We start from the raw sequence: 22717 nt of genomic DNA on the forward strand, positions 1-22717 counted from the left end.
TCCCACCAGGTGCTGATGTTCTGTGGGAGAACACTCCTTGGGGAGGGCGGCGCCTGCCTTCCTGCCTGCCTCTCGAGGCCCTGCCCGGGTGTTCAGTCCTCAGGTGCTCCCCGGCCAGGGAGGGCAGAAAGAACTTGCTGGGATCCAGAGCTGCTGGGATCCAGAGGGGGGTGAGGGGAGGAGCCACCCAAACAGAGTCAGGAAAGCCACAGGTTAGAATAGGCTCCTTGGGCTGAGCGCGGGCCTGGCTGGGCAGCTCCCGGGAGCGGCTGCCAAATCTCAGCCCGCCTGCACCTGAGGTGTCTGGACTTTTTTTCAACAAGCATTTCAGCTTTTGTAAGTTACTGTCACTGCAAGGACACACACCCAGTCCAGGGTGATGGTGGCCTTCGGGAAGGAGGCAGAGGAACAGGCCCTGAGGATGCTCCTCTGCACGGGTCACCTCCGCCAGCAGAACTGGGGGCAGGCAGAACAAGGGGCCAACGCTCCTACCAGGTGTCTTCCCGCCACGTGGGATGTCTGTGCATCCGGGGCCCAGCACCCTGTCTTGAGCCAACCAGGCACCCAGCTGGATAAAAAGCACAACAGGCATCATGTGCTCAAGTACAAATTTAATAAAGTCTCTGACATGTCTTAATAAGTTACCTACAAAAACAAAAAAACCACAACATTTTAGAGCCATCAAGAGCCATCAAGGTGCCAGTGACACCAGCTATAAAAGTAGACTCAGTGTTTTATAGTGCAATGTCCCAGCTGCTGAGGAGGAACGTTTAAGTGGAACCACCAAGTACCCTCCTCGTCACACAAACAGGTGAAGTTGACATTGGTGCTTATGGACCACTCTTCAAGCCCCCACTCTGGTTCTCAGTGCAAACCAAGATGGGCCCCGTCTCCCTGGGCAGGCGACACGCCACCCAGCACCTCCACACACAGAGCACAGCTCCGAAGGCGCCAGGTCCACAGGAATAGAGATCACCAACTAGTCTTAAGCCATGATGACAACTTTGTGTCTTTAAATTCCTCACCACCTTTTCACCAAAGTGAAGACACATCGTCCCCCAGAAGCCCATCCCCCAGAAGCCCGGGGCTCCTGCAGGCCTGAAGCAGCACCTGCGGAAGCCCTCGGGGGCGAGCGGGCACTGGGAGAAGGCCGTGCCTGCTTTGCTACCAATGTGCAGGATGGCGCTGAGCGGGTTTCCGCGCTCCCTAGAGCTGTCGGCACTAAACCAGCGCCTGGAGCAGAGGGCCCGGGTGCTCCTGGCTTCTACTGTGGCTTCAACTGGGTGGTGGGGATGCAAGAGGAACGTGAGGAGGTGGGAGGGTGGGTGGCTGTCACCACAGACCACTCCCAGGGCCTCGGCCTCAATTCCCTGGATCTGAAGAAAGTTCTCAGGATAAAGGGGAGAGGCAGGCAGAGGAGCACAGCAGCTGGAAGAGGAAATGAAGTAAGAAAATGAAATGGAAACAGAAAGAAAACAGGGACGTCCACACAGAGGCGGTGAAGAGGTGAGTGATGTCCTCGCCTCCCGAGCCCTCAGCGCAAAGGCTGCGCTCCCTGCCGAGGACGAGGGGCGGCAGGACCCAGATGCTCAGGAGCAAAGCCACTGCCCCTGCTGATGGGAGTAGTCCCTCAGGCCAGGGTGTGCTTCCTCATTAGGTAAGAAGTGGGGCCGGGAAGCCGGGAAGCCGGGAAGAAGCCATGGACCTCTGGGCCAAGAAGGCCATGTGACAGCCATGGGTGCCAGTGGGCTCTCTCCCAAGCCAGGATGCCAGGTGAATGCATAGGACAGGAGCCCGCCAGCGAGGCTCCCTGACAGCGGCCTGCTGCTGAGGACTCCCGGGAAGGCTGCGCGGGCGTGTGGCTTCAGCTGGGAATTGAGAGCACCTGGACTCCTGGTGCTCTGGGCCTCCTGGGGCAGCAGCTGGGCCCAGGCGCCTGGGCAGAGACTCTGTGGGGTGCATAGAGGCTTGGCAAGGCCTTTCCTGAGTAGGGTTCCCAGAAAGGAAGGAGAGGATCTCCTGTGTAGGGGCGTCGTGTGCTCAGACCCATGAAACCACTCCAGACTCAGTTCCTGGGGCTGCTCCACACGCAGCTCACTCAGAGGGTTAAGAGGGGAAAGACTCAAAAGAGACCCAACTATCAAAAAGAAGCCCCTTTGCAATCACCAGGCCTGGGCCTCAGGCCCCTGGAAAGTAGGAAAGAGGACCCACATAGGCAGAATCGGGAGGTTTATTCTCCACACCCCCTTCTCCTTGGCATCGCCGAGAGCGCTGGTAGCATCGCCCTGTGCGTCTAGAGTTCTTGAGGCCACAGGGGAGCCTCATGGCTATAGAGGGTTTGGGGGCCAATGTCACCTGATGTGTTGCTCCTGTTCCCAGGGCGTGCTGCCTCCAGGAGCCCGAGAGGGCAGGCGGGCAGGGCTGGGTGGAAGCTAGGAAAGCTCAAAGCCCGTGTTCATGCTGATGGCGTAGCGCAGCTTCTCCCGGAGGACGCTCTTCTTGCTGTAGTTGGGCAGCTTGAGCAGGTTGAAGCAGGTGGACGAGGTGGGCAGGCGGCCCCCAGGCTCCCGCTTGCGGATAGTGAAGAAGCCCCGAAGGACACTGCCCAGGGTGTCTCCAGTGTCCTGTAAGCACACACCATAGTCTTGGGTCGAGAGGCATGTGGCAGGGCCCATAGCAGGGAGGGGACCTGGGCAGTCCCCGAGTACTGGGGTAGAAATGGGTGCTGTCCTCTGGGCGAGCAAACACTGCGCTAGGTCAAGCCCCAAACTCAGGACAACCGAGTTGAGAGGCTGAGGATCTGGAAGCAGGCCCAGCCCCCAGGGCTCCAGGGGAATCCTTCTGACTTAGCTCTCAGAAATGGGCCCTCTGCTGCCGGCCGATGACCACTTAGCCAATTTTCAAAGAGCAGAACACTGGACAATTACTCTAGGGAGCAGAACATTTCTGAATGCAGACTGACATCTCCTGCCTAACCTCATCAGGACTGTGGCCCATGGCAGACGAGAACGTGTGTCAGCTTTCCCTTATGTATGCAGGCTGAGGACTGCATCTGTCCTACATGAAGAAGGGACAGGTGCTCAGACTGTACATGAGGAGAAGTGGCCACACCCAGAGGCCATGGGGCTTTTATGGAATGGGATCCTATTAGACACACACAGTGGGCAGACTCACGACACAGAGCAGCTGACCCCAGGCCACTCTTCTTCAACAGCAAAGAAATGAGGCCACTTGCCCAGATACATATGGCCAGCAGGCAGAGGAGCCGGTGTGCTAGCCTGTATCTGTCCACGTCCTGAGCATCCGTCCTCACCCACACTGCCCCTCAGACACGGAGCCCTGGCCAGACCAGCAGCCACTAAAAACAGCATGTCCCCACCTCCACCCAGGTGCCCATCACCAAGGAAGGGAGAGAAAGGACTTCCAGACAGTTGGGTCCCACCGCAGCCTAGGTCTGCGGGCGCCCTCTGGCCCTCAGGCCATGAGACCTGTGAAACCTCACCAGCTCTCAGGAGCCCAGCCTTCACCTTGCTGACGTGCAGAGCAGGGGAGGGCCCCACACAGCGAACACAGCAGACCAGGGGGAGGTCAGGGAGCACCGCCCCAGACCGCTCTTTCCCCATTGCGGTACCTGATCATCCGACACTTCTACACAGCGGATGGAGAACGGGGGCTTGAGGTAGGCAAATCCCAGGAGCGGGGGTCTGGAGCAGCTGGTCACAAACTGCAAGAGAAGACGGGGTCAGAGGGCACAGGAGCCCCTGCTCCCAGTCACCTGGGCACGTGCACCCTCTTGGTCACTGCATCACTGACCACTGTTGAACCAGGGGAGGGGTGACAGGGTGCTGCTCTCTGGGATGAAAGCACATGAAATCCTCCTCACCAGACAGCACTGGGAGGATGGGTGACTAAGGGGAGCTTAGGAACAGCGCCAACTCTCACTCAGGAAACTGGTGTGACATCCCCAGGAGGCAGGGCTCAAAGGGGATTGTCACGCAGCCAGGAACAGAATGGTGACTGACACCCTTCCTTAGACCATACAATGGCAGCACTGAGAAGGGCCAGGCTGAAACTGATGGTGCTCCGTGGGTGCCCCTGAGTTGGGGCCTCAGAGCTGGGCACAGGGAGCCTGGTGTGAGTGGTACCAGTGCTTTACTCAATGGCACTCAATGGACACCCTCAGTGTCCTGCTGGGTTCTCAGCCACACGAGGAGACCGTGGGCTGCTCACCTGAACGCTCTGGCCTGCTGGCGTGCACAGTGGTCTGAGTGGGGCTCCTGCGGCCCCCCTCCAAGACACTCATCTGCTCTTAGCACAGTGGGAAGGACCATGACTCTGGAGCCAGCAAGGCTGAGGAGCAGACAGGGTACCCGGCACTGGCTGTGGGCCCTGCGGAGGGCACCCACACTTCCCTCCACAGCATGGACTCCAGGCATTCTCCAGACAGCAGCACCTGTGTTAGAGCCCCAACCGCGCTGGCTCCTGTCTGGACAGATGCATCAGAACAACCTGAAGTCCGTGAGGGAACTAGCCCCTCCTTAATTCAACAGTGACCAAAATGCTCTTCTCTAGAGGATACAGGCATAGGCTACTTATGACACCAAAATTCAGTGGCCAATTTGGAGTTCGGGTCTTATAAATATGACCACTTAAACAATGCAATGCAGGGTTGTGAGATTCCTGAGATCATGCAAAGACAGTTTTATGTACGTCATACTTCAAATAGTTAAAGGTCTTGAATATATTTCTATTCTGTTTTATCTATAAAACCATCACAGCAGCTGCTGCTGCTCGTATGTGGACTGCACTGCTGTGCTCCCCGGCTGTCCCCCCATGCTGTGTCAGGCACTCCCAACACAACCTCATCCTCTCACTCCAGGGACACCGCACCTCCAGAATGCAGGTGGTCCTGGGCTAAGGATGAGGGACACACGCAACTGCACATCCAGCCAGGCGGACTCAGAACTGCTGCCTGCTGCAAGCCAGGGCTGGCTGCCACAGGAAGGCCCTGGTACTCGGCTCTAACGATGTTAAAAGACGCACAGTCAGCTGGGCGCGGTGGTGCACAAGTGTGATCCCTGTGACTCAGGAGGCTGGGGTATGAATTCAAGGCCAGCCTGGGCATCTTAGAAGTTGTTTCAAAATAAAATAAATAAAAAGGGTTGGGAGTATAGCTCATTGATAAAACACGGCTGGTATCAATTCCCAGTACAAAAAAAAAAAAAAAAAGCAAAACGCAGAGTCCCATCATTGCAGAGTACAAGTCCCATTTCCCCCACCTGGCTCTGCAGCCTGTGTGCAGTCCCTGCGAGGGAGGCTCACACGCAACCAGGAGCGCAGGTCTGGTGACAGGCTACTCAGACGCACACTCACGCCCACAGTGTGGGCTGGCGACTGCACAGCAAAGAGCCCCCGGCTGTCCTCTCCCCAGAAGAGGAAGGGCGTGAAGCCCCGCACACCGGAAGCCAAAGCATGGGAACGTGAGCCAAAGCTCCCAGAGTCAACTTCTGGAGTCATGTCCGCCTTCTGTCCCGAGTCCCTGAATGAGAATGGAATGGGTGGGAAGGTCTCGGCAGGAAGGAACTTTCCCTGGAACACCCGACCAAGGAAAAGGAAAACCAGCAGCCATTTGAGTTGGTGGCGACAGTGCCACAAGCCTCACCAATGGGGCCACACAAGACTATCTGAGAGGGGCTGGGGTTGTGGCTCAGTGGTGGAACACTTGCCTAGTATGTGTGAGGCACTGGGTTCAAAACTCAGCACCACATATAAACAAATAAATAAATAAAGGTCCATCAATAACTAATAGAAATATTAAAAACAAAAGACTGACTGAGACCCAAATGCCTAGAGGAAAATATTTCAAGGCACTTAATTCACTGCCAGAGTCTGGCAAGGTGTTCACAGTGTGCTGCCAGACAGAAACACAGGAAGCCAAACAATGACTCTGTTTTCATAAAAACATATACATACATAACACAGAACAAGTCTGTGTGCCACCCAGTGTTCTAAAGCACCCACACTCAGCAGATGTCAGTTACCAAAACACAGTGCGGTGGGCCTGGAGGGAACACTGAGCATTCACAACGTTCACAGGCACCGAAGCACGGAACTGGCCAAGGTCAGTCCCTCTGTTTGCAAAATATACACCGATACCAGACTGAGGAGAGTGTTCCCTGGGGACACCGAGTGTGTTGCATGTACATGTTTCACTACTGAGAAGAAGGGGACATGGAGGTCGTCCTGGGGAGGCAGGAATGTAGACCATTTAAAATCCTACATTGCCGGACCGTTCAGGACTGTAGGGCTGTTTAAACATCACTTGTCTGTCTTTCCTTAAGATAATAAGCATCATTTACTTCTACACTGAAAGGAAAGAAGGAAAAATGATATCAGCGAGGCCAGCGCAGGTGAAGGGAAGAGGGAGCCCTGAGCCCAGAAGATACATTGGTGGCCCGTGCAGGGACTGTCCCACAGGCCTCGACTCTAAACCCCTCTCTGGTTACTGCTTGGTAGGCTGCCTGGGGAAAGGAGGAGCTGGTGACATGAGGTCCTCCTAAAATCCCACCTGTTCCAGTGTAAATTGGTATCAGCTGCCCAGGGTTTATGAGACTATCCTCGCCCCCAGGAATAATAAAATACAGGTAATAATAAAGTACCTTCAGAAACATGGCTCTCTCCTCAGGTGTGAAATCAGAGGCCAGAATATCCCAGAGCCAGATGATGACCCTGTGACTTCCATGAAAGCCACCGTAGTACACCGTGTGCTTCCTGAAAAGAACCAGAGAGGGCTCAGCAGCACGCGGTCGTCGGCACCGTCAACACAGGCTGGCGGGCCAATACAGGCGAGTGGCACAGCCGCACAGCAAGCCTCGGCAGAGCACAAGTTCACGCCTCGGTGACCCCAGCTCCCTGGAAGCTCGACGGGCACAGAGAAGCCCAGAAGCCCAGTGGAAGCCACCTGAGATCCCAGGACACCATGCTCCAGAGCTCCAGAAAGCCAAGTCCTGAGATCGTCAGTACCTGGGCAGACACGTGGGTGGGCTTTCCTCCAAAGCGGCCCCGCCACTGCAGGGAGGAGGCGGCGGTGTGGCAAGGGGCTCTGGAATTCTCTCCAAGAGGAACCCAGTGAAGGAACTGCTTGCCTTCTAGAAGGCCTAAGAATTTCAGCTTTCCCTTCCCACCACCCTTACTTTAAATCTTCCAGATCAATCTCTGCGTTGTCACCAGAGATGAGACGCTGCAGCTCAGGGGTAGAGAACATCCGGATCCACTCGGGTTTGATAATGGAACGGAAACCACTAATGAGGGCGGCTGTCTGGTTTTTGATTTGGGTGTGCATTCGAAAGTGTGCCATCAGATGGATGTAACTAATTCTGTTAACAAGAAAGAGAAAAGAACGGGAATTAGAGGACATGGCAGGCTGTAATCAATGCACTCAAGGATGAGTCTGGTCATTTCCGAACCATCTTACAAAACACAAATAACACCAGAGCATTTCTCCAGACCAGTAACAGTGACAGCCATGGTGACAGTTCTCCTGAACAGTACACTCTGTGCCACTCTGAGTGCACCCAAGGGCATGCTCCCATTCACTCACCCAGAGACCCCTCCCACTACATCAGGAATTGAAGTGAGATTCTCACAGGTAAGAAGAGGGTCCTTTTGTACCAAAGGTACTTTTTGGACTTCTATTTAATCTCAGCCTCCTGGACACAACCGAGTATGATATGATTAAGTCCTCCAACAAACCTTAAAGTAGAGAAAGACGGTTTCATGTTGAAACCTTAGTGCAAACTTGCTCATCTGGCCCAAGAGTCTAAAGTCATGAGAAGGCAGACCCGCAGGATGCTTCCCACAGATGCAGTCAAGTTACACCTCAGTTCAACCTGGAAATCAGAGCAACTGCCCAGTCGAGGAGGTCTCACGGGTTGGTGTTTATGAACACCTGCTCTCATCCAGCACTGCAGGGTGTGATCTGAGCAGGCTGAATGTACTCCAACAAGCTGGCTGGCATCAGTGACTCAGGGCTTAAAGAACATGAATCCAGCCCAGCTATGACTCTCACAAATTCCAAGTAACTATAGTTCAAATAAGTTGGTTTTGCCCCATCATGCTCAGGTGTGAGACAATGACATTGAAAACATTCCTATTTTAAAAAATCTGGTAGCACACCTGAACATTCACATATTAAAATACGAGTCTTCCTATCACTGCCACTCCTCCCAGGCAGTCTGTGAAGCAGGCTACTGATACTGTTTCAGTTTCTGGGGCGGGTGAGGGCTGGAGCATGGGAAACTTCAAAACCCAGTAAGTGAGCAGGGGAAGTTTCTGGGTCAGTCTGCAGGACTGACTTAGGCTTCAGGCTTAGAACACAGGAGTCTATGAAATGAGTTTCACGTTAGGCTTCACAGCAAGGGAGGAGTCTCACTCCAACTCAGCCTGCACAGACCTACCTTCTTGGCCAGCGTCTGCACGCCACGTGTACACACAGCTCAAACCATGGTCCCTATGCTATGGCTCCCAGCAAAGGTGGCCCCCTGGGGGGCCATACCCCACACCCATACTATGTGACCATGGCTGTCACTGACAAGTCTTTCTTTTCAGCCAGACGTTCTGGAAGCTGTTGTAGGCAGACATTTCTCAGGTAGCCCTCTCAAGAAATGGTTACAGGTGGCGTGCAGGCAGGACCAGGACCCCCTGCTCTTGGTGACGCTCCAGTCTGGTCCAGTCTCCTCCCCAGGGAAGTCCCTTCAACCTGGGCTCTTGGTTCTTTCAAAGTTTTCAAACTGGTGCCCCGTGGCCAAGTGGCAAAGCTGGTGTATTTCAATCATGATGAATCAGGTGTCTGTTCTTCTGACTATTCTGACAGTTGAGATAAAAAATTCCCCAAACATGCAGACTGACAGAAGCACCCAATCTGAGAGAACAGGATGCTCGGGAACACTGGGCTGTAACAGCCATCTGATCCAGATGACTCACCAGGTGGGACTGAGCCCTCACCTGTCACTGAAGAGACTCATGCCCAGATTAACAGTTCAATCCCAGCTGAGCTGGCACAAAGACTGACAAGAGGGCCGACGTCTACTCCTCCTGGCAGGTCCCACTGTTTAATTAGGCAAGAACAGGGCTGGGTGGACGAGAGTGCACTGAGGGGTTTTGCTTCTAGGGACCCAAAGGTTTGACATTTCTGACAGATTCCTAAAAAGCACGTTATCTGAGACAACAGCTGCGGGGTCTCAGCTCTCCCTCGGTTCCCCATGTCTAAGTACGTGTCTGCTGCATCTGAATTCATCACTGCGTCTTCTTAAGAACAGCATTTCCTACAACTGTCACAGGCTGTCATTCCAGTGTGAGCTGTCTCTCCAAGGTATCCCTGCATCTGTGCACTCCAGGATCAGGAGAGTGTGCCTCAGAACTCATCTGACTGCACCCAGGGTCACCATCACACTCCCACCAACGCCATGGCCTGGGTGCCTCTGACCTTAGAAGAGCTACCGCAAAAAATAAATCGTCAATTCTTATTTTGCAAATCGAATTTAATACAATTCTGGCCTATGAACTGTAACCAGTAAATTCCATTATGATATTTATGGCCTCCTTCTACTTCAATCTATCTTAATAAATTCTCATGTAAGCCCAGAGAGCCAGAATGAAGTCTTTTCAAGTGGTGACCTTAAAATCTAATTGCTATACTCACTTATTTTCATTTGTAACAGGAATGGTCTTCCCTCCAGGAATCAGTTCATGGCAAACAAGCTGGGGAGAAGATGGGAGTGATTACTAGAGAGAATTCTAATGTGGAAGTAAAGCTGAAAGGGCCCGACACCAAAGTCCATGATAATGACGGAATTAAGATGGTAGGTGTTTGGTGGCGATCATTTCTCACAAAACCTTCAGGCTAAACATCAACTCCACGGGCAATATAAAAGGTTTCTTCTCATCTGATCTTTCAATATTTGCACGAAGGCTGCGGCATGTCACAGAGGGAAACCTGGTGGGCCCTGGCAGGATGTTAAGTCAATGTTGGTAAACCATACTTGGGAATACTGTGCAGCTATTAAAAAATATGGTGAGTGTATACTTATTGAAAAGGGACAAACAGACGGTATGCCAGTATACATGGTGTGAAAAAATATTCATAAAATGCCCATGGGAAAAAGTCCAGGGGGGACACAGGCCTACAGGGAGCCCCTCCAGGCACTGTGTTCTAGGTGGTTCTCATCTTCATGTTCATATTACAGTTGAATTTCTTGGTCATGTTTCACCTGTTTCCCACGAAGGGTTTTAGGGAACACCCCGACTGAAAGCCAGCTGGGAGAATCATTCTGTTAGACGGCAACTTCTTTCTTTCAAAGAAGAGTTCAGTGGCCAAGTGACTGTGGGGACTGGAGGTCAACACACAGAACCAGGGTTCCAGTCTCCCAGGCTTCTCAGGCCCTTGCCCAGCAGCATGCTCAGGGCCTTTGCAGGGAGGGTGGGCGTGCAGGCTCCCACAGTCCAGTCAGGATTCATGTTTGGTAGACGATACTTTTGCAAGATAAGCAAAATGTGACCTCTCTGAGGTGACACAAGCCTCAAGTCCAAGAAGCCAGCTCTGCACTAACTAGCTCATGGTGTGTCTCCAGAGCAGCCCTCAGACCTTGTGCACAGAGAGCCTCACAGGTGTCTCCACTGGACACTACTTCAGAGACAAGCCAAAAGGAGCATCTGTGGCAGGAACAAGCCCACTGCCACGATTTCCTGTTCCTCTTGATGAATGCAAACAAGGACAGGGCTGCTCCTGGAGACACTTCTTTGGTGGCATCTCCCAGCTTCAGGCCATAAGGCTCCCTTTGCAGTGGCCAGTCAACGTGGAAAAGCAACATTAAGCGTGGGGAATCTTCTGCCACCTATGAATGGCCCTAAGACACCATATGAGCAAAGTAGCACCTCTGTGGGGACCTCCCCAAGGGATGAGCACACAAGGTCCACATGGAAGGAAAGGGGGAGCCTTCCCACCTGACCAGGTGGGAGAAGGGATGTGGGAGGGGACAAGAGACCAGCTAATGGGCAGACCTTGGTTCCTGGATGTCTTTCTGAGGGAAACACAAGCTGGGCGGGTCTCAGGAAGCCCATGGAGGGCAGGAAGGAGGCCAGTCAGGAAGGCAACCTACCTGACCCATGACGTCCTCATCATAGGATAGTGTCAGGCCCAGGTCAGCGATGTCCCCATCGTAGCGCTAAGGGAACAGAGAAGGGGAGATGTCAGAGTCAAGGACCCTATGCCTCTCGAAGAGTTCCAGAAGCCTTCCCTGAGGTGCTGCTAGGGCAACATTAACAACCGTGGCTGCTCCCAGCTGGGAGCGAGGGCCACTCATCACCCAGAGGGAGGAAGCTGAGTCTCAGCCTTGAGAGGGGGTGCCAGAAGAGGAAGTGGGGCCCCCAGCAGCTACAGGGAGAGACCATGACGACAGGGTGAGGCTGAGCCCTGGGGGCTTGGCTCAGTCACCGGCCATTTTGCACCAACCTTAATAGAGGTGAGGTTTTTATAGAACTCTGAGTCCAGAGAGGGAAGTTCATCCACGGAGCTGTAGAAGATGCTATGGTGGTGCCCGAGCAACTGGCTCAGGAAGAAGGAGGCGAAGGGCACATCCACCACGATTCCCTATGGGGCAAAAGACACGAAGCTTATGACTTCACTGTCCAGGATTCTGACTCGGCGACCAGACTAGGGCATCTCTAGGTCCCACCTCAGTCTTCAACTGGAGAGCTATGCCTCCCCATCGTTAAACAAACACAGCTGAGGGCCCCTGGGGACTACGAGTGCAGGCTTTGAAGCCACACAGCCCAGGGATGAGATCCCAGCTCGGCCACACCAGGCCAGCGTGTCGGCTTTCTCACTGTGAATGGGCTCAGAGTAAGTCTCTCAGTACAGGACCGAAGCACAGCCTCAACCTCTGCCGGGCTCTCTGCAGCTGCAGGGACAGAGCAGGGCCGTGGGCACAGGCAGAGGGCACAGAGACAGGCTCTTGGACGCTGGCAGGGAAGCTTCCAGGAAGAGGAGATTCTAAGTTAGGCCTAGAGGAGCGCCAGGCCCTAGGGTGAGGCCACAGGCACGCCCCGGGTGGAGTGTGGGTTTGTCTGGTCACAGCCCTGCCTGGGGGGGAGGGCAGCCACGAGGCCAGACAGGAAGGCCCTGTAAGCTCACTGCCATCTGTGTTCTATCTCTAAGGCTCTAAGCAGGGAAGTGACAGGTTTGCACTTTATGTAGGAAAAGGACTGGAGGAGGACAGGAGGCAGGGACACAGCTGGGCAGCCACTGTATAATGTCACAAGAAAACGTGTACAGACTGAACTGTGACGACGGCTGAAAGGAATGGAGAGAGGCATGTGGACTGCAGAGATTCAGAAGGTAGGGTCACTCAGATTGTGACAATGACCTGATGAGATCTGTCTAACTGATCTCATCACTGCTGTGACCGTCAGAGGAAAGGGAGAAGGCGACAGAGGTGAGGCCTGGGACATGCGGAGGCTGCTCAGAAAAGGCAGAGGCCAAGCTTCTTGGCTAGCCTGGATTCTGGGGTCCATCACAGCTACAAGCAAACTCATGGCATGTGCCCAGGTGGCCTCTAATGTCTGTCTGTTTTTAAGATGGGAAGCCACTGAGGAACTGCTCCCATTTTGCAGACAAGGAATCAGAGGCAAAGAAAACCCAGGCCACCCACCAGCACAGGGCAGGAGGACTGCATGGTGTCTGCACAGGGACTCAGACGGCTGGGGTCTGGGGCCACAGAAGCGTCCAAGGAGAGAGGGGAACAGTCACAGAGTCAAAGCAGTTTCCCCACGAGGCCTCTCTCCCGCAACTTGCCCAGCTGTCAAGGGTGGTGGTCTAGAATCATGGGGAAGATGAGGCAGCTCGGGCAGCTCGCGTCCTCTGTGCCACACCAAGCCCCCCAGGGCCAGGGCTTGTGATGAGGCCAAAAAGACTGGCTGCTGCTGAATATTCTCCTTCCTGGGGAGCAGACTCTCAAAGCCTAGAGAAAGCCTGGAGAAAGTCCAAGCTCTCCTGACTTGTCGTCAACGGACAGGGATCAGGAGCTGTGCGGGGGCCTCCCCTGAAGCTAGCAGAAGCCAACACAGCCTTACCCCAGGGGCCTGAGCAGCAGAAACTTGGTGTTCCTCCTAATGACAAGAGGGTGAGTGCTGACGGAGCCAGGGTAGGGTGCTGGCACTGATGGAGGGGAGGGCTTCACCTGTGCTAACTCACTACAGAGGGCCCCAGTCCTGGGACCACAGGCACACCCAGCCTTCTCACTCGAGCCTGCAGGCCAATTCCAGGAGCCCCGGACGGCTCTACAGTACTTGCTCAAATCACAAAAGATTTAAAAACTGGGCTGGAGGTGTCGCTCGGCAGTAGGGAATGATCACTAGCATGAAAGGTCCTGGGTTCCATTCCCAGCACCACAAAACCAAAACCAAAAAACTATCAAAGCCCATAAAATGCTGCTTTCCTACAACAGAGACCAAGCTTCCCAGGGCAGTCGGGCTCGGCACATCACCCCCCACACCTCAGGGAACGGGGCTGGCCTGCAGGCCTGGGTCTAATTCTGCTCCTACCACTATCGAGACAAGGGCTTCTCAAGCCTCAGTTCTCTCATCCATCAATAAAGAGGACGCAGAGCACAACACAGGGCTGCTGAGGATTCGAAGAGACAACACATGGAGAAACCCAGCATTTATGTCCACCCCCTGGTTCCCGCCCCTTTCCTGGAATCCACCCTGATGACAGGCTGTTCCCATAGCCGGGCTGACGACATGGATGTACCTGAAGCCCCTGTCCTCTCACACCTCGTTTCCCATGCTGCCTCCCACTCCCTACTGTGCCTACCTCATACACAGCCTTCCCCAGCATTTTCCCCACGAACTCGAAGAGCTGCAGGTAATTCTCGTGAATATAGGATGTGGGCGAGGGGTACAGCCTCTCATCCCCACTGGTGGTCTGTTAGGCAAAAGGACAGGGAGGGGCAGAGAGGTCAGTGCCCTGTTCTTATTTCTCATCCCAGGTCTGGCTGCTGCCAACCCCACCTGCAGCCCCAGCCACCTTGAACAGATTAAGTGCCGGGTCAAACACCCTCTTGATGATCTCTTCCAAGAACTCCTTGAAAACGCCATCCTGATCGATCCCAGCCTCGTCCACCCCGAGGTCGTTGACGAACTTCACACGGATCACGCCCTTCATGGCGTGCTGGGAGAGCTGCCGGAGCTGCTCGTAGCCATCCTGCCAAGACAGAACCGCGGCCCTTAGGAACCCACAGCTTGCTGCACAGTTCAGGGCTCCTCCCCCCTGCAGGAAGCTTTCCCGGTGGAACTGCAGGGCACGGGAAGAACGGTCCTCGCTGGCTTTTGAATGAGAGCCTGCTAAAAGGAAATTTCTATTAGGGGGATGCGATAGCTTTGCTCTCTGGCCAGGGGAGGCTGCCCTCAAGAGGACACACAGCAGCCAGACAGGGGATTAGACAAAATGAGTCATGACAAGCTCTTGGCCATCAGACAAAGGATGAAAAAACTGGGACAAGATAGATCTCTCTTTCCTTTTAATGCTAAGAGTATCTTTTAGTTCATGGGCAAAAAAGCTAAACTTATGAAACACTATAAAATGGAAAATGCAGTTCCCACGTCGCTCAGCTCTGGTGCTTTTCCTGAGATCACACAGGACCTTGCTGAGGAATCAAGGTTATATCCTGAGGGCAACTGGGGTGGTGGTGGGGGGCAAAGAATTTAGGCAGGAAGAAACAAGGCTGAGCCAGGTGCAGCAGTGCACGCCTGTAATCCCAGCAGCTCAGGTGGCTGAGGAAGGGGACTGCAAGTAAAGAGTCAGCCTCAGCAACTCAGTGAGGCCCTGTCTCAAAATGAAAAAGAAAAAATCAAAAGGGGCTGGGGATGTGGTTCAGTGGGAAAGCACCTCTGGATTCAATCCCCAGAACCAACTTAAAGAGAGAGAGAGAGAGAGAGAGAGAGAGAGAGAGAGAGAGAGAGAGAAAGAAAAAGAAAGTCTGGTTTTCTGTTTTAGAAAGATCTACTGGCAGCAGAGCAGGCAGATGGCAGAGGACAAGGTGGGAGGCAGAGACAAGGGTACAGGAAAGCTGCTGGGCATCAGCGAGGGCAGGGGCCGTGGGGAAAAGCGCCAGCACATCTCTGTCTTGCGGTCAGCTCCCTCAACACACAGGCACCTGCTGGGTGTAGCTCAGTGGTAAAGTGCGGCTTAGCATGTACATGGTCCTGGGTTTTGTCCCCAGGACCAGGAAAAAACCAACCAACCAACTAAAAAAAAAAAAAAAAAAAAAGCAGTCACTCAGTCACTTAGCCCATATCCCTCATCCAGAACTCAGCAAGTGTGGCCCCAGGACAGAGTTTCAGAGTTCTCCTACTGGGCTATTTTGTTTTCTCTCTGGATTCTCACCTGTCGAGGTCATCCCGGCTTCTGACTCGGTCATTCAGTGAACTCCTCGAATCAGAGCGCTGAGATTTTTATTTCAAAGAAGTGATTATAAAAATTAGGGAATAAGACAGGGCCCAGGAAGGAGATGTCTGGCCCAGCATAAGAGGAACCATCATCAGAGTGAAGCTGATGTCTTTACATACTGTCACACAATGAGTTACAAGTCAACCTTAACATGCTCCTGAGGCCACGCCACAGTCACCGCTGCAGCCGTGTCCCACGCTTTCATGACATTTGTATAGACCATCTCTGCAGCACCCAGCCATCCACCCATCTATCAGTCTGCTCACCTGGTCACAGTGCAAAAGAGCAATCTGCTAGAATGGCAAGACTTGTTCTGGGGAACCCTTGGTGCCTTCCTGCCATGCTCATTTAGAGATCCAAAGGACTGCCCTATGTGTGTCCCAAATCCTATCAGGGGTCCTAGGCTCCAAAGTGTGTCAGGAAGAAATTACCTCTGAAGTCAACGGTCACCAGTAGGAACAGGAACACAGTTTTGTGCACACATACTTGAAAAGTACTTTCTATGCATATAAAGTCTGAGAACCATTAAGGTAGATGAAAAAAAGGGGGAACTAGGACGGCGCTGTGAGGCTGCAGCAGCACCGTGTCCACCTTGACAGCTGCGCCCTGCAGTGAATGAAGGAGGTGGAGAGACGCCAACATGGTCCCGGGGAGCGGCGGGGTCTTTCCATTCTGCTTTAAAACCAGCTTCCTAACTGAACCTTCATCAGCAGATGTGTGCAGGGCCACAGGGACTGACCAGGATGGCACCGGGAGGCCTTTGCCTTCTGCACGTGGCTGTGCTCCGGGAACGTCTGCTGGATCCAGACCTCAGCCTTGCTTCGTGAGCCCCGCCTTAGCCACTCCTTCCAAAAAGCTTAGCCTGGTGCTTGCCTAGTGCAGGTGAGGCCCTGGGTTCAATCCTCAGAACCACGTAAAAATAAATAAATAAAATAAAGGTATAAAAAATAAAATAAGGGTTGGGGATGTGGCTCAGTGGCAAAGTGTCCCTGGGTTCAATACCCAGTACAAAAAAAAAAAAAAAAGGAAAAGCTTTGTAGAGAGGAATTCACAGCCTCCTCCTCTGGAACAGTTCTGCCTTTCAGGAACTGGTGTGTTTGTGCGAGGTGACACATATGCCTCCCGGGGAGACGAGGGGAGCCTGGTGCTCCTTTCTCCACTGCATCTCAATGGGCAGATGCAGAAAACACTGAGCTAGGAAAGGGAGAACCTGGTTCCCGGGCCTGGCTCTGTCACTGATTCCCAAATGACCTTGACTGAGAATCTCAATTTCTCTGGCCTCATTTCTGCCTTTGACAGGGGAAGGGGAAAGGTTGGAGGAGTCTGTGTGAGGTTTTCCAGTTCTGAAATCCCAGCGCTCCAGCCCAGGCTCGCTCTATGGGGAGCTTCCTGCGGGTCCTGGACTAACCCTGGACTAACCCCGGACGCCTGAGAGGCCGTCCACAGTCTCTGGAAGAGGAGGCGGATAAAAGCTCAGGACAGCGTGAGTCTGACAGCAGCCTCCTGATGCCCCCTTGTGTCTGCATCAAGTAAGGTCCACTGGGCGCTCATATGCTAATAACCAAACTAGCACACCAGGAAAACGATGGGGTGACTGAATAAACACTTCTCTCCCTTCCTAACTCGATTTCATGACAAAATATGATCTCATGGAAAGGAAAGAGAAAAAGGACCATGCCTAGAACTAAGATAGCCTTTCTCCTCTGGTCCCTCTGAGGGGCGTATTTTAAGAAGTGGGTCCTGCAGAACCAGGGTGCCGAGTGAATTTCTACGAGCCCGGAGGCTTGATCAGAGAACTGAAGAATTCATCCCTCTCAGGACACACTAGTCTCACTTAACTCCTCCAGGGGTGGGTGACTGGGCACGACGGGTGGTGGGCCTGAGTCTTCTACAGACAGGGGAGCTGCATCTGGGTCTGACAAAGAAGTGCTGGAGAAGGGAGTTTTGTAGCATGACAAGGTTGCTTCTTCAAGCCAAAGTAGAGGCTGCAAACAGGCTGAGTTCAGTGGGAAACATCTGTTCTTCTGAGCCCCCGGTAGAATCTAATCAGTTCACAGCATAAGAGATCTGAGGGTCATAAATGAAACCCTGAATTTTGGTTTCAAAACTTCAGAGCATTCTGGAGCCCACACCTCCATGTGGTGAGTCAGGAAGGCTGGAGCAGAGATGGCCTCTGTGGGGAGAGGTACCTGCTCCCACTTGCCCACCCATGTCTACTGCTCCCTGACACTAAGCTGGATGAAACTTGTCACTCGTGGGGGTTGTTTTCCTTAGGTAGAGGTGCTCAGAGTGAGAGGTCACGTTTTAGAAAAAATGGGAGTGAAAATGGAGGGTATTTCCATTTGTTCAGCATGCAAACAAAACACTCCTGGGATGAGACGCCCGCGGCCAGCTCTGCTCATGCACAGGACCTACACAGGGTCCCTGTGGGCACTTAAGTTCCTTATCTCTACTTTTAAGAATATTAAAAACATCAACTGTTTGACACCCACTGCCTTTTCTAACCGCTCCAGGTGTCAATCACCAGCGGTCAGGGAGCTAAAGTAGGCTTGCCCGTAAGGAGTGATACAATGTGGTGCAAACGCACTGCCACTGCCGGAGGAAATGAAGACATGGGAGGAAGGGCTGCTGTTTGACGCCATGTGCTGGTGGCTGGCTAAATGGCCTGGCTGTGGTGGGACCCCTTGTCTGTCTCACTCTGGCAGAACATGCAAATGAGGAACTGCGGCCAGAGTGTGATAAAAGTCTGCAGAGCAAACAGCAAATAAATCAAGCCAAGCCCTCCTGGGAATGGAGACTGGCAGCTCAGCCATCAGTGCCCTTGCTGGCAGGACCAGCACACACAGGCAGGATGCACACATGCGACCCAGGGGAGGGTGAGCTCGGACAGCACAGCTGTGACAGGGAGGCCCACTGACCACGACAGTGCTCCAGCAGACAGCAGTCAGTGTTAACAGTCCTGTTTTGCAGGGCATATTTCTTTGTGACAGGCTTCCACAGGCCTTGCCACTCACATCCTAACAAATCAGCATATAATTTCCTGACACACAGGTAAAGTACTTGAGGACAGAGTACCAGGCTCTAAATTATATGAAGTCTCTGCTTAACTCTGGAGTCCAGATTTGGCTTAGGAGGGCAACAATGCATCTACAAAGACCCCAGCTCTGTGTGGCTCAGTGGGTGTGTCACAGCCTCTCCCCCTCTGCTGCATTCACAGGTAGTGGCCTGGCTGCCTGCTGGGATGATGAAGTCTGAGGATGGTGGGGTGGCCGCTGCAGCTGAGATCTGTCCTCATTTCAGAGACACCAGGAGTCTGATGCTCTAGCTAGAGACCCTCACTATGGGTCCCTAGCCCTGAGGACATGTTTAATTGAGCAGCTGTTCTGAGCAGTCAACAGGACAAACGACCCCTTTCCTACTCTTGGAGTCTTGATTTCAGAGCCATGAGACCAACAAGTGATCACAACAGTTCTGAGGCAGTCGGCCATCCACCGGAAACCCTCTTTGATGGGAGCACACTTCCGTGATCAGCCTCTGCAGGACTCGCCACTCACCTCCAACATCCGGGAACGACGGATAGTTATGTGAGTGACGTGGGGGGAGGCGGAGCTGGTTTCCACAAGCCCCAGTTTCTCTTTCTCCTTAGTAACCATGTTTCGGAACAGGAGAACTCTCTGAAATGAGCAAAGATGAGACCAGAAAAAGAATCAACAACTAATGTTTCCATAAAAACCACTCCACAAAATTACTGAAATTTAAGTCACACAAGATTCAACCAGAATGGGATGCCTTGGTGTGTGCTGCTGGTCAGGGGGGTCCTGTGAGACGGGAAGTGTCCCCAACAGCACTTTTTGGGAATTAGAAATATGGCAGAACTTGGGCCAAGGGAGGAGTGGTGTGTCTAATGCTGTAGTCCAGAGAGGAGCAGAGCAGGAGAAGATTATTCTCCTGCAGTCAATAATCCACAGCAGGAACCTGGCGGTAGAACAAGTGAGAGGCTGCTTTCTACAGCCGCACCTGCCTCAGAGGAAATCAATACTATGAATTTAAAACACAGCAACAATTCAAAGACAATTTTTCCTACTGTCAGAATGTAAAAAATGATCCTTCAGTAAAAGGTCCCTGGCCCACTGCCTGCCTCCTCTGTGCCCTCAAGCACACAGCACTGTCCCACCAGTAATATTTCTCAATTATCACTTTACTAGAACCCTTTCTCCTCAGCCTGAAGATTGTGATAAGCCCCTTTATTGTATTTTTCCCCCTAGTACTGGGGACAGAACCCAGGAGCATTTTATCACTGAGCCACATCCCCATCCCTTCTTATTTTCTATTTCAAGACAGGGTCTAGCTATTGCTGAGACTGGCTTAGAACTTGTGATCTTCCTGCCTCAACTCCCTGAGTCACTGGGATTATAGGTGGGCACCACTGTGCCCAGCTTACTATATTTTTTGCTTTAAAGAAACAGAATCTCACTATGTTGGCTAAACTGCTTGAACTTCTGGGTTCAATCAATCCTGTCTCTCAGCCTCTCAAGTAGCTGGGACCACAGGCACCCTCTACTGTGCCTGGCAATGAGCCCCTTCAGAACAGCATAATTCATGACAGCATTCACCTGAAGTCAGCTGAATGAATATACACACCAATCACAGTGGGTTTTTCCTTGTTCTTTCCTCCCTTCCTCCCTCCCCCTCTCTCTCTCTCTCTTTCTTTCTCACCAGGGATTCAAGCCAGGATCCCCACCCCTTTTAATTTTTTTTTTATTTTATCTTGAGACACCATCTCAATAAGTTGGTTAGGGACTAAATTACTGAGGCTGGTGTCAAACTTGCAAACCTCCTGCCTCAGCCTCCTCAGTTGCTAGGATTACAGGTATACACCACCACACCTGGCTTCACACCTGCTTTTTTAATAATTAGGAATTTCCCTAAAAATCTGGAGTTCAGTAAATATAAAAAAGAGCACAAACAATTGTAACAATGGTACAGGATCTACCAGGGGGAGGTTAGTTCGTGTTATTCAATCCTTTTATTAACGTTAGGAAATTATAAACAGAGTTGTTAACAGAAAGAGCAACTGCCAGTGGCAGCACAGGGTGGGAGGCACGCGGGGGTGGGATGGGGCTGCCATTCACCCTGGCACCCTGGGTCTAGAAATAAGGACCGAAGCGCTCTGAGTAGCACCAAAAGCTCTAAGGGCTCCAGGACCCGCAGAAGGGAAAAACCCAGTGAAGGGGGCCCGCGATATGGCCAAAGAACATGCCCACCTCTCCCTTCTGTGGTGGGGCTACTGTGGGACTTTCTATAACAGGTTCTGAGGTCATATGGAGTCATGTGGTTTGTGAATCTCCAGCATGACCACCTGAACAGAGGCTCTTCCATAGAACATGAGGTGAAGATGCGGGTCTCCTCCAGTCAAACCAGTGTGGCCGACGGCATGACTTAAGACTAAGCCGGCCACATCAGTAGTGGCCTCTGGAGTTCCACCTGGGAAGCTCTCGATTTCCTTGGGGTGTGGAAGGAGGTCTGAGACACCGTTATCCAGCTTCAAGGGGCTGGGAGGCCTCGGAATCCTCGGCAGACATCTGGGTAGACACTATCCCCCCATTTTCCAGATGAGGATGTGGACTCAACCAAGGTCATATGGCTCGGGAGCCAGATTCAAATCCAGAGCCCACCCACAGACCACCACCCCACACAGCCTGGACCCCACCTCACTTAGGTTTTCTGGGCTAAAACAAGAAGGCAAAGTCTCACATCCAGTTGGGAGATGAGTCACAGGTAAACAGGTGAAAGCAAGTTGGTGAGGACCAAGAGTGAAATGCAGGTGTGAGCAAGGCAGAGCTGAGTCTCTGAAAAATGTTAAGGGAAACAGCAAGTCACCTACTGGAGTAAGAGCAAGAATGAGGGAGGTGCAGTGTCAAAGGGCGATGGCACAATGGCAAAGCTGAGATCCTGCTTCCCTCCTGGGCACCCCAGCAAGACCAGGCCAGTGGCAGAGGGCAGACTACACTCCCAAGTCAAGTGGGAAGTGAGGCTGCAGATGGGAGGAGACAGCAGGAGAGCCCTCGCCACTCGGAACACAGCACGCCTGACCTTCCCAGGACTGCTAGGGGCAGGACAGGGACCAGGAGATGAGGAAGGGTCCTGTCCTCCCAAGGAGAAAATTTTTTTTCCACTTTTTATTGGTATGCTGTAATTATACATAATAGTTGTGCATTATTATTATTTTTAAAAAATTATTTTTTAGTTGTAGTTGGACACAATACCTTTATTTTATTTATTCATTCTGTGTGGTGCTGAGGATCGAACCCAGGGCCTCGCAGGTGCCAGGTGAGCGCTCTATGGCTGAGCCCCACCCCAGCCCAGTGCATTATTATTTCATCAGTACATTATTATTATACTTAATAATCACTGTTACGTATTTGTACATACGTTATGTATACAGTTCAAGGTAGCTTTAATTTCAACATCTAGTTACACTACATTCTCCTGCTGTCTCCTCCTGCAGCCTCACTTCCCACTTGACTTTGGGAGTATAGGCTGCAAATATGACATCATGTTATATGCATGACACAACAACATACTTTGGTCAATATCATTCCCCAGTATTTCTCCTTTCCCTTCAAAGGGAGGAAACTTTAGGAGCCATGGACAGATAACCTTGATGATAACCTTAAGCAAAATTCCCAAAAGAAAAAAAAAAAAAAGTCAGCATATGGCTTGGACTCACAAGTCACTCCAGTTCACTTCAGCGTTCCCACACTAGGTTGTTCACGGCACCCCTAGGATGGCAGTAATTTTTTTTTTGGCCCTCCTTGACCAAAAATGCCTACTAGACCAGTTCATTAGGTAGCTGGGTGCTAACAACTTAAAAAGTATTTCTATTCTAAGAAATTAGTAGTTGTATTTTTAAAATGCACATAAATTGAAATATAAAACATTTTGATCTCATTCTGAAAACCTAGCTTTGCAAATATGACATCATGGAAAAGAATGTAGTGTGACTGAATGTTGAAATCATAAGCTACCTCGAACTAGTAGTTCACGGGGTGTTCCAATGCATTCTCGAATACTTAACACACCCTTCGGTAACTCCAGCGCCCCAGCACACTGTCTGTGGACATAGACATACAGCAAGAAGATTCCAGACTAAGCAATATGCAATGCCAGGGTCAAAGCCTGAGTTCACAGACACAGGGACAAGCTGAGGTG

At 52.2% G+C, this 22717-nt stretch overlaps 1 protein-coding gene across 7 annotated transcripts in view; it reads right to left on the bottom strand.

The window, feature by feature from the left end:
- Positions 1-591: 591 nt before the first annotated feature.
- Positions 592-22717, bottom strand: part of Ube3b (ubiquitin protein ligase E3B) — a 52031-nt gene continuing 29905 nt past the window's right edge. For all 7 annotated transcript variants that reach the window (XM_027923222.3, XM_071617208.1, XM_071617207.1 and 4 more), the window contains 10 exons: positions 19060-19179; positions 14084-14260; positions 13871-13981; positions 11510-11647; positions 11157-11222; positions 9701-9759; positions 7194-7376; positions 6660-6771; positions 3632-3724; positions 592-2624 (listed from right to left, as the gene is read on the bottom strand). In XM_027923222.3, coding sequence (XP_027779023.1) covers positions 2433-2624; positions 3632-3724; positions 6660-6771; positions 7194-7376; positions 9701-9759; positions 11157-11222; positions 11510-11647; positions 13871-13981; positions 14084-14260; positions 19060-19179 — 1251 coding nt within the window. In that variant the 3' untranslated portion in view covers positions 592-2432. The remainder of the gene's footprint in view (positions 2625-3631; positions 3725-6659; positions 6772-7193; positions 7377-9700; positions 9760-11156; positions 11223-11509; positions 11648-13870; positions 13982-14083; positions 14261-19059; positions 19180-22717) is intronic.

Source organism: Marmota flaviventris, chromosome 1 (genome assembly GCF_047511675.1).
Source record: "Marmota flaviventris isolate mMarFla1 chromosome 1, mMarFla1.hap1, whole genome shotgun sequence".
Taxonomy (NCBI): Eukaryota; Metazoa; Chordata; class Mammalia; order Rodentia; family Sciuridae; genus Marmota; species Marmota flaviventris.